The sequence below is a fragment of the Alternaria arborescens genome (genome assembly GCF_004154835.1).
Source record: "Alternaria arborescens strain FERA 675 chromosome Unknown contig_13, whole genome shotgun sequence".
Taxonomy (NCBI): domain Eukaryota; kingdom Fungi; phylum Ascomycota; class Dothideomycetes; order Pleosporales; family Pleosporaceae; genus Alternaria; species Alternaria arborescens.
This window is the reverse complement of record NW_021167868.1, coordinates 875152-886486: the sequence shown is the minus strand read 5'-3', so window position 1 is coordinate 886486 and position 11335 is coordinate 875152. Positions and strand designations below refer to the sequence as shown.

General features: G+C 54.9%; 2 protein-coding genes across 2 annotated transcripts; one reads left to right on the top strand and one right to left on the bottom strand.

Annotated features, from left to right (window-relative positions):
* Positions 1-556: 556 nt before the first annotated feature.
* AA0111_g6444 (Casein kinase II subunit beta-2) lies at positions 557-1730 on the top strand (the record flags this gene model as incomplete). Its single annotated transcript, XM_028652667.1, has 3 exons — positions 557-613; positions 971-1216; positions 1269-1730. 3 exons carry the CDS (start codon positions 557-559, stop codon positions 1728-1730), a joined length of 765 nt encoding a protein of 254 aa, XP_028506204.1.
* Positions 1731-2452: 722 nt separating this feature from the next.
* On the bottom strand, positions 2453-9996 carry AA0111_g6443 (hypothetical protein; the record flags this gene model as incomplete). Its single annotated transcript, XM_028652666.1, has 4 exons — positions 2453-3990; positions 4075-8689; positions 8743-9579; positions 9709-9996. 4 exons carry the CDS (start codon positions 9994-9996, stop codon positions 2453-2455), a joined length of 7278 nt encoding a protein of 2425 aa, XP_028506208.1.
* Between the last annotated feature and the right edge of the window lie 1339 nt (positions 9997-11335).

Sequence of the window (11335 nt, the reverse complement as noted above, 5' to 3'; positions counted from 1 at the left end):
TTTTAAAGGTGATAAAGTGGGTTGTGCTACATGGAGTGATAATAAAGGAGTCGAACTCCGAGTTTGACGGGTGCTGTCTTGATAGTAAAAGCTCAAGAGTGAATTAGCTTCTTACATTCTATGCCATGCATAGAATGAGTTGGTATAGACAAAACTCGACTGGAAGGAGGTGACTATCTATTCAGACCTCGCAAACGTCCAAGGAAGATAGACCTATCGTATAAGACGACGTCCTAGAGGACTTTACTGGATGTGAATCTTTCACCAAGATCATCTGCTCCATGCACAAGACTTTGGAGATGGTTGGTGGGGAAGTATGGGGCTGTCGTGTTGATGGCACGCGCCTCAAACGACTAGCGCCACCGGAGCGGAGAAACAAGGTGGGCTGCGACCAACTCCCATCCCACTAGGTGGGCGCGCAATTCACTCCGCAACCGCGTCCCGACCCGTGCTTGCGCCTGATCGCAACGCCCCACCACGCCGGTGGTCGTAGCCTACAGAGAAGACATACAAACGCCCATATCCTTCGGAGCCCATCGCCGAAAGCAAGCGCATCATGGACGACTTCAACAGCGACACGGATAGCGACTACACAAGCTACTGGCGAGATTGGGTGAGTACCCTGGCTTCCTATACTGTCACCATTGGCATCCTCTGAGCGCCCGACATGGCCCTGCGAGGATTGAGTGGAGGGGGCCGGGAGAGGAGGTTCTTGGTTGCATGGTATGGCTCACCGGCCTTTCACTGCGGGTCACGTCTGACCTTGCGCCAGCGGTGGCTGCGCCCAGAAGGGCTACATTTCCACACGCATGTGCCTTCATGCAATCGACTCCGGATATGCACCCATCTTCGGTGCCGAGTGGGGTCCGCTCATGGCCATGCAGTCTCTGTGGTGGTCAGACTGGCACGAGAACGATGCACATGTAGAAGCAGCGAGCGCGCTTTCAGACACATGCTGACCAACGACTAGTTCATATCCTCGCGAGGCAACGAATACTTCTGCGAGATTGACGAAGAATACCTCACCGATCGCTTCAATCTCACGGGTCTGAACACCGAAGTTCAGTACTATCAATATGCACTCGATCTTGTAACCGACGTCTTCGACTTCGACTGTGACGATGATATGCGGGAACAGATTGAGAAGTCGGCGCGGCATCTGTACGGACTGGTACATGCACGATACATTGTCACAACCAGGGGTCTAGCAAAGATGGTACGCAGCCCTGTCCCATGACAGCTTCATATGCTAACATAACTACCACTAGCTCGAGAAGTTCAAGAAATCTGACTTCGGCAAATGCCCCCGCGTCATGTGCGAATCGCAACCCCTCCTTCCCATGGGTCAATCCGACGTCCCCAACGCCTCACCTGTAAAACTCTACTGCGCTCGCTGCGAGGACCTGTACAACCCCAAGTCCTCTCGTCATGCCGTAATTGACGGCGCCTACTTCGGCACCTCGTTCCACAACATCCTCTTCCAAGTCTACCCCGCGATGCTGCCGCCAAAGTCGCAACGGCGGTACGAGCCGCGCGTTTTCGGCTTCAAGGTACACTCTGCAGCAGCGCTGGCGCGATGGCAAGCAGACAAGAAGGACGAGATGAAAGACAGACTCAAGACACTGAAGATGGAGACTGGATTCGAAGAGGAGGATGAGGAGGAAGACGACGATGAGGATGATGATGATATGGAAACGGCAGAAGTCGACGCTGCAGCTGCCCAGCTATGACAAATGGGCCTCTGACGGCCTTTTCACTATTGTACAGAGCGGGAAAAACGACAATAACAGGAAGCAGGGATAGTAAGCATGGAGGGTTATGAATAGTTCGATAGCATCCACAAGGAACTAGCATGGGTTTGGCGATAGGCGTCATGGGTGGCTGGGTTAAAGCAGTATCTGATATACCAAACGACGATTAAGCAACGCAGAGTTTCACTTGCACATGCTTGAATTAGCAAAGTCTCACATGTGCACCGACATCACGAGTAGGCACAGGTAGCGCGATTCATGATTGCACTGTTGGCTTGTATAATGTAAGAGAGTTGGGTATCTATCTCACACCCCATCAGCCCATTCCGTAAATACCCAAGAAACTCAAGCAACGATGTGACAAACCCAGGGGTATAACAAGAATGTAGTGACTGAAGAAGATGCCGAACAAGATAGAATGAAGGAAGAAGTAAACTAGTTCTCATGAATAAAAGTAGTAAAGTAGACAAGAATAAGTTCCCAAGTTGGAACCAAGAACAAGAAACTCGCGAACGAAAACGCCGCGCAATGCGTTAAAAAGGACGAATCCAAAAGTATCAGACCCATTTCGCTTCGTTCCATCCATAATCCAAACATTTCCAATCAAAACATATACACATCCAAGAATGTCATCTCGTAGAATCCATATTACATCGTGAAATCCAAAACCGGGGATAGAAGATTAGAAAAAGAGCCGTAGCTTAGAAGAACTTCTTCATCCAACTTCCCCTCTTGGCAGCAGGCGCACCGCCATTAACGGCTGGTCTGCCATCCCAAGTACGAACGGGCAGCTCTTCATACGCAGGCGCATAGCTCGTCCTGCGCGAGGTCCTCTTTCTCTCCACCTCCTCTTCTGGCACCTTCATGCCTTCATAGTGCGTCGCCCTTCGACTATGTTTGTGTGACCTGTCGCGGTCACGTTCCTTGTCTTCAGCTTTGCGGCGTTCGGCGCGCTCTTTGTCGCGCTTTGGTCCCCTGCGGCCGGCGATACGCAGGCGGACGTCTTCGTCTTGGGAGAAAGTTTCTTCGTCATCGAGCTCCTCACGGGTGCCCGGGGCGGGATCGAGAACTGTTTCGGAGATGGGTGGAGGGAGGGGTGGCTCTTCGGCGAGAGACTCGACCCAAGAGGAGGTCTTATCGCCGCTCTTGTTATTGATGTACGGCATGTTCTCTTCCTCGGGAGCCTGGCGCGAACTGCGATGTTTTGAACGCCTTGCGCCGTTGCGCTCGTCGAAATAGTCAGTGATAGGCTCGCCGCTAGCTTGCACTGGGTAGTCGGAGTTGCGTCTAGCAGCGCGGCGTTCTTCGTGACGACGACGGCGTTCTGCATCCTCGTCCACGTGTGTTGTTCGACGGCGTTCGGTCTTTGGACGGGGCTCTTCGCGGTCTTTTTCTTTGCGGCGCGAAGAACGCTTCTCGCGCTCTCGTTCGTCTCCGCCTCGTGCTTTCTTTCGTTCCTCCTTCTCCGCCATGCGGCGCAGTTGCTCCTCGGCTTCCTGGTTGCGCCGCTCCAACTCGGCCATTTGGCGAGCCTTCTTCTCTGCAAGAGTCGCTTGTTCATTCTCACGCTGACGCTCGCGGCGGCGTTCTGCCTTAGCCTCTGCTTCTTCGAGCTCAGCACGTCGAGATCCTTTCTCTGCATCGCGCTTGGCCCTACGCTCAGCTCGTCTTGCCTCTCGTTCCGCATCATAATCGTCAGGAGTGCCATTCGCGCCGGACATCATGATATCTTCGGGGGGAGGATTGCGCAAGCTGCGGCGCTCGTGTCGCAATCGCTTTGCCTCATCTTCTGTTGCTCCCCCGCGAGTTGTTGATCGTTTGCGATGTCTGCGCTCGTCTTCGGTCTCGTAGGCGGTACGACGGCGCTCGCGGGGTGCCTCTTCAGCCGGCGCAGTCTTCTTGCGACCGAGGCCAAACATTCCCTTGAAGCCTTTTACAGCTGCAGCAGTGCCTGCGACACCAGCAAGCGTGTTGATGGCATCAGAGTTGCCGCGCGCACGGCGAGGTCGCTCCCGCTCTCGTTCGCGGCGGGGCCGTTCAGCTTCAGCTGGGACAGGGTCCAGGTCCATAGGGTCGACAATGATAGGATCGTCAGCGCTAGGCGGCGCAGTCACGGGCTCGAGGGGTTGCGCTGAGTCGCGCTTAGATTTGCGACGCGATGGTTCTGGACGGGTTGCTGGGGGAGGAGACTCATCGTCGAGATCTTGGTCATCGTCTACAGGATATGGGTCTGGAACAGCTGCCATGCGGTTAGCTCCATGTGTTTGCTTACGGCTACGCCGGCCAATTACAGGCGTATCATGCTTAGCGGGGAACGGCTTACCTCGAGAAGACCTGCCCTTGTCTCTGGCGTCCCTTGTACTGGTCCTGCGCGACGAGCTTTTCATACCCATCATCTTGGCGGCCTTTGAAGACACCCTCGCGTCGGTATCTGTTTGTGGCGGCGACATCATGGCAGCGTCCTGCTCAATTGAAGGTCGGCGCGATAACGTCTTGGTGCGATGCGACTTTGAGCGCGAAGGCGGGGGCGGCGCCGCAACACCAAACATGGCACCTAGTCCGGTAGCAGCGCGTGTTGGCTTGGAACGTGATACTGTTGGCTTAGACATGTGCACTTCATTTGAGCCTGATGATCGTGACTTCATATCGTTGTCCCGAGTAGACGAGGTTCGCGCAGACTTTGTGCGTGGCATATCAGGCTTGCCTGCGCCTTCTTCACCACCGGATACTCTCCTAGTCTTGGAAGTTTTGGCTGCACCAAAGAGGCCCCAGCCTCCAGCTGTGGTAGCACTGCGACCCAGCTTAGCGCGCTCCTTTCTTGGAGATTCTGGAGGTGGCGTAGGAAGTTTAACGTCTGCATCTTCGTCATCCATGTCACCCGGATCTGCATCTTCAGCAGGTTCTTCAACGATCAGTTCCGGCTCAGGTGCAGGTTCAGGTTCAGGCTCTGTATGGCGCCTATATGACTTGCTGCTTTTCTTAGATTTCTTGGGCTTCTTCTCAGGCACCACTACAACAGGCTCTGGCTCTGGTTCAGGTTCAGGTTCATCTTCCGGATCTGGTTCAGGCTCTTCCTCTTCCACAATTGGCTCCGGCTCCGGTTCAGCCTCTGGTTCTGGAGGCGGCGGTGGAGGTGGAGGGTCGTCAAATGTCATGCCCCTCGATCTGCTGCTCTTCTTGGTCTTTTTCAGCTTCTGCAACTGCTGGAGAATGGAAACTGGCTCAGGTTCTGGCTCTGGCTCAGGCTCAACGTCAGGCTCGGGTTCTGGTTCTGCAGGCTCCTCTGGTGGCGGCTCCTGCGCATCAGCAAAGTCCATCATATCGTCATCGTCATCAGGGAATGCACCAACTCCAGGCGACCTCTCGGCAGGTACCTCTTCCTCTGGCTCAGGTTCAGGTTCAGGTTCAGCTTCGGGTTCAGGGGGAGGCGGAGGCGGAGCTTCTACTATCCCCTTCTTCCTGAGCTTCTTCAGTCGTTTCTCCTCTTTCAGCTTCTCTTCTTCCAGTTTTTTCTTCTCCTTGGACGAAAGCTTCTTCTTGGGTTTTTCGACCACCACGACCACTTCCGGTTCAGGCTCCGGTTCAGGTTCGGGTTCAGGTTCAGGTTCAGGTTCTTCGACGATTGGCTCCGGCTCCGGTTCCGGTTCGGGCTCGGCGTGTCGATGTTTCTTGGACTTTTTGAGTCTTCGCTCCTCCTTGGGCGTGAGTTTTGGTGGCGGAGGTTCCTCGATGACCTCTGGCTCCGGCTCCGGCTCCTCTGGAGGCTCTTCAGGCTCGTCCATCTCATCCATCTCAGGTTCTGGTTCTAGCTCCGGTTCAGGGTCGGGAATAACGGGTGCCGGTTCAGGCTTCGTCTTGCGGAGAGAGATACCCCATGCGCTACCCCAGCCTGTTTCTGCGGCCTTCTGTTCTTTCCTAGTGGGCTTCTCGAGTTCAGCCAAAAGCTCGCCCGCATCTTCATCCTTGATAAGATCAAACAAGTCGTCATCGTTCGTAGGCTCAGCGGGTGGAGGCGGAGGAGGTGGAGGGAGTTCTTCAACAATCCCCCTCTTCTTTTTCTTCTTCTTCTCTTTCGAGGAAACTGGCGGCTCAGGCTCGAGGACCATGTCCTGTTCAGCAGCAATGCGAGCAAACTCGGCTTCCTCAGCCTCCTTCGCAAGACGCGCTTCCTCCTCTGCGGCTGCGGCTGCAATTGCTTCAGCTTCGGCGGCCTCGGCGGCTTCAGCGGCTTCTCTAGCTTCACGTTCTAGCCGCTCCTTCTCTTCACGCTCCTTCTTTTCCTTGGCCTCTCGCTCACGCTTCTGCTTCGTCGACTCCTTCTTCTTACCCAGACCAAACATGCCCCATCCAGAACTTGCCTTGGCTTCCTCCTCAGCGATACGACGAGCTTCTTCCTCTTCCGCGGCCTTACGTGCTGCCTCAAGTTCTTCAGCCTCAATACGCTGCCGTTCTTCTTCAGCAGCACGCTCAGCTTCTTCTGCCGCGATACGTTCCTCTTCTTCACGCTGAAGGCGTTCCTGTTCTAAGCGTTCCTCTTCTTCGCGCTGAAGACGCTCTTCTTCCTCACGCTCGAGACGCTCCCTCTCTGCTTGTTCAGCAGCTTCCTTCGCCAAACGCTCTTCCTCCTCTTTCTTCTCACGGAGTCTCTTCTCTCTGGTGGATTCTTTCTTCTTTCCTCCGCCCCAGATACTAGCGCCCCAGCCTGCGAGCTTTGACGCTGCTGACTCCTCCTCGCGCTTCCTCTGCTCCTCCTCTAGTCGCTCTTCTTCTGCTATGCGTGCTGCCTCAGCTTCAGCCTCGATACGTGCCTGTTCAGCTGCAGCCGCCTCCTCAGCTTCACGGGCGAGACGCTCCTCTTCCTCTTTCTCAGCAGCCTCCCGTTCTAGACGCTCCTGCTCTTCCCGCTCCTTCTTCTCACGTTTCTCTCGCGCTCTCTTTTCCAAGGAAGTTTCCTTCTTTGGCACTTTGGAGCCGCCCAGAGAGCCCCACATGCTGCTTGACTTTGAGCTTTCTTTTTCTTTCTTACTCTTCTTCTTCTCTTCAATGGGCGGTTCTTCCACAACTGGTTCTTCAGCTGGTGGTGGTTCGTCAAGCGATATGAGATCCTCGAAGGTGTCGGTTGGAGCAGGGGCTTGAGGCTCAAATTTGCTAAGAAGACTGCCCACGGTCTTGCCCTTCTTCTTTGAGGATACCTTGGCAGCAGCACCCCAGATATCTTCGTCCTCAGCTGGCGGAGGAGCTTCAATTTCTTTGGGTGCCGGAAAGTCTCCATCAAACTCTCCCGGGGGCGTGGGCACGTTAGGCGGAACGAGCCCCTTCTTACCCTTCTTTGCTTTCTTCCCGATATTGAAAGCTGCGCTACCCCAAGGGTCGTCCTCATCTGGTTTTTGAACAGGTGTCATGGTGTCCTCAATGACTTCTACTGGCGCGTCCTTCTTTGGGTCCTTCTTCTTTTTCTTGCTCCAAGATGGTGCGCCCCAGTCGTCAGATTCGTCTTCTTTGGGCTCTTCGACATCTTCGGGTTGATGAACGGAAGCGAGTTCTTCGATGACAGGCTCTGGTGAAGCTGCAGGAAACGCGTCTAACTCGACCGACTGGTTCCTTTTCTTTTTCTTCGATCCGCCCCAGATTGAACTCAGACCCCAGTCGGACCCCTTCTCTTCTTCTGGTGGTGGGGAAGGCTCCGGTTCTGGCGGTGGTGGCGGCTCCTCGACGACCGGTTCAATGACTCCCTTCTTGCTCTTCTTTCCCTTCTTCGTGATAGGGGCTGCTGAGCCCCAATCGTCCCAAGGGTCGGCGGGCTTCTCCTCAGGAGCAGGCTCAGGCTCGACTTCGGGCTCAGGCGGAGGTGGTGGAGGAGGCGGAGCTTCTTCTTCTGCACCTTTCTTGCTCTTTTTCTTCTTCTTGGACGTCGTCGGAGCAGCACCACCCCAATCGCCCCAGAGGTCGTCTTTCTTGCTCTTCTCGGCTTCGGCGGCGGCAGCGGCAGCTTCCTCCTCTTCCATCCTCTTCAACTCCGCTTCCTCCTCTTCTAAGCGTAGCCGTTCTGCCTCTTCTTCTTCCTGTCGTCTGATCTCAGCAGCCTCTTCCTCCTCTTTTTGGCGCTTCGCATCTTCCTCTTCCTTCAACTTCGCCTCTTTGTCCAATTTGGCCTTGAGTTTCTTCGCTTGTGACTTACTAAGCCCTGCATAAGGATCTACCTCTACCTTTGGGGGCTCAGGTTCCGGCTCAGGTTCGGGTACGGGCTCAGGCTCCGGTTCCGGTTCTGGTTCGGGAGGCGGTTCTTCCTTGGCTCCTTTCTTACCTTTCTTCTTCTTGGTACCAGCAGCAGCCGCTCCCCATCCACCACCCCATGAATCCTCTTCTTTGACAGGTGACGGTTCATCGACGACAGGTTCCGGTTCTGGCTCAGGTGGTGGAGCCTCTTCCTCAACCCCTCCCTTCTTCTTTTTCTTCTTGTCCTTTGCGGTGCCACCAAAGCTGAATGCTCCCCATGAGTCGTCCTCCTCTTTCTTCTCAGGCTCTGGCGGTGGAGGAGGAACTTCCGGTACACTGTCGTCAATCAAGGCCCCTTTCTTGCTCTTCTTCTTGACCTTGGTCGTGGCGCCTAAGCCACCCCATCCGCCATCTTCAGCAGGCTTCTCCTCAGCTGGGGGGCTCTTGAACGCATCGAAGTCGAAGTCGAAACCATCATCCTTCTTCTTCTTATCTGAAGAACCCCAAGGATTGTCGCTTTCAGCACTAGCCTCTTTGTTCGATGAGCCCCAACCAGAAGTCCAACTGCTAAGTCCAGGAAGCCCAAATCCAGATTTCTTTTCGCCTGTATCACTGAAATTCATGTCAATCTTTGGAGCGCTTCCTTCGTCAAGAATAATGTCGTCGAATGTTGTCGGCGGTTCCGCTGGAGGGTCAGGAGGAGGCGGGGGTGCGGGCTCGGCCTGTCGTAAGTTAGCGTGCTGCTATGTGTAACTAAAAAGCCGAAATGACCAACCTTCCCCTTTTTGCCCTTCTTCTTCTTGCCGGGAGCGGCCGCGCCAAAAGATGCCCAGTCATCTGTGTTTGAAGCTGGCTCCTTTCCCCAGCTTAAACCTGAGGTGGCACTTAATATCGACGGTTTCGCTGCAGCTGCAGCGGCTGCTTCTTCCTCTTCCTTCTTCTTGCGCTCGGCTTCTTCTTCAGCCTCCTTCGCAAGACGCTCTTCCTCCTCCTTTTGTAAGCGTTCCTCTTCTTCCCTCGCAAGACGCTCTTCCTCCTCTTTCTTCGCACGCTCCTCCTCTTCCTTCTTCAAGCGCTCTTCTTCCTCCTTCTCCTTTTTGGTCTTTTTCTTCCCCTTATCCCCGTCGCCACCGTCGCCTCCAGCCCCGCTATCGGCAGGCGGGTCACCCCCACCATTATTGCCACCACCAGCTTCCTCTCCTTTGCTGTCGTCCGCTGGTGGAGGTGCTGCCGCCGGTTTCTTAGCTGTTGCTTTCTTGGCTTTCTTCGCGTGCGATCTGATGCCGGTATCACTATAGCCAAAGTCGATGTCCACATATGGAGATTTCACATCGAGGAGGAATGAAGACTTTGGAGATGAAGTGTTGTGTTTGCGCAAATGATTGACACTAGAGCATAATGAGGCGCGGAAAGAAGGAAACGGTGAAGAATCAGGCGTTTTCGCAAATGCTAGCGCATTGGTGGAAGTGTAGTCTGGGGGCATATCTGCAACCGATTCATCGTATGAGGGTGGTGGGGATCCATAGTTTCGCAGTGATGGACTCCATGATTCCATGGAGGACTCAGAGGTCGATAGATGGAAGCGCGACAACTGGGTGTCAAGACTATGCCGCTGAGTAGTTGTTAGAATGTGAGCCAAGAATCAAGAAACACGAAAAGCGGTCAACAGCGCAGTGCGGAGTGTGGAGTGATCGTGAACCAAACGTGGGCAAAGGGACCAAACAAAGCAGTGTCGTCATACCAGAATAAAACCTCCACTCGGACTCTTGTCTCCAGTGCTGGTGCATTCCAGCCGATCCAGCGCCTGGTACATGTCCGCCATCAACTCAGCAATGGGCCAGTCATTCTCAGACTCCCAAGCTGTTGTGTTCCCAGAGGCGTAGCTTGCTGGCCAAGTATGCTCAACTTGCATATAATCAGTTTTTGTGTCCCAATCTCTTTCATCCGATCCAGTCCTCGAAAGCAGCGGGATCCTTGGTCTCGCAGATGGCGCGACGGCGGCGACGTGACGAGAGCTGGCGAGAGACATTGTGCGAGTGAGAGACGCGCAAATAGAAGGAGCAGGGCGGAGGTAGGCACATGAGCGCTCGTGCGAAACCGCGAGCGTGGAGCGGCGAGGATGCAAATGCGCAGGCGGTAGGTGTCTTCGTATACGATACGGAGGCGGGATGGTGCAGCGTGACTTCCCTCGCGGTCTGCTGCTGCAGGGTCTCGATGCGTCCAGCTGTAGTAGTACACGAGGGCAAAAAGTATGGCCCTCAACAAGCGAAGATGGTGATGCAATCCGTCGCAGATTACAGCAAGCAAATATTAAAACTCCAAGACGAGGCGATCGGCAAACGTCGAATTAAAGAGTCGCGGTCGCAGCAGGTACAGGAGGATGCAGGAGACTGCAGACGCGCAGATTCAGATCCAGTGAGCGTCAGAGGCGAAAGCAGGGGAACGGGCTTCGCGAGTGGTCACAAGGACTGTGTGGTGTGTATGGATGTCTTTCCGCAACGCCAATCGTTATCGGGGTCGAATAGGCTTTGCTCGTTGCGCACACCAAGCCTGTTGGAGCTTGCGGTTCGTTTCATCCACCTTCGTCACACACATGCGCCCGGGCCAGCCGTAGGCGAGATTTCCAAAAATGAGGGGTGGCTCGTCGAGGGGCAGGTATTCAGCCGGAGCGGGCTGGGGGGAGGGTGGTTGTGGGAGGTTTGTCCCAGATATCGTGAGATGTCGAGATGGGATCAAATGCAGGGAAACTGCGACGATGCGCGATGCGGGCGGAAGGTCTGAGTTATTCCGCTGGGAGTAAAAATTTACGGTTAGGGCCGGGGCGCATTGCATGAGCGTGTATTGTGGATGATTCAATGTTGTGCTTCAGTTTGGAGGCGCCGGGTGCAGCAAGCAGCATGGCTCTTTCGGAACCCATCCTTCTCTGTCTAGCACGCCCCCAGCCACGCCGTAGTGGGCCAATTGCGGAGTGTCTAGTGGGTATCCGTGCTGTTGGCATCTTGTGTTGCATATGGTTACCATGGCCGTCTCTACACCGCCAGTCCTCATGTTGCCGCACATGTGCGCACTCTACCCAATGGTAGCGCGCCGCCGGCACACATCGCAGAGCGCGGCAAACCTGCACGCGTACCACGCGTGCATTAGAGCTGCCGCTCTCGCTCGCTGTCGACGTGACGGTACATGTACAACGCAGAGCGGGCTGTATTTTGCATGCATTTAATGTCAAAGAGGGCCAGACACGGCTGTGTTTGGTGGGGCTGTCACCCCAAAGTTGGAGGCAATCCTCCCATGGATCTAGGTTCGTGACGGTCTCGGGAGGGGTAAATCTCGCGCCCGACTCCACCCTAGAATTCCATCGTCTTCTGATA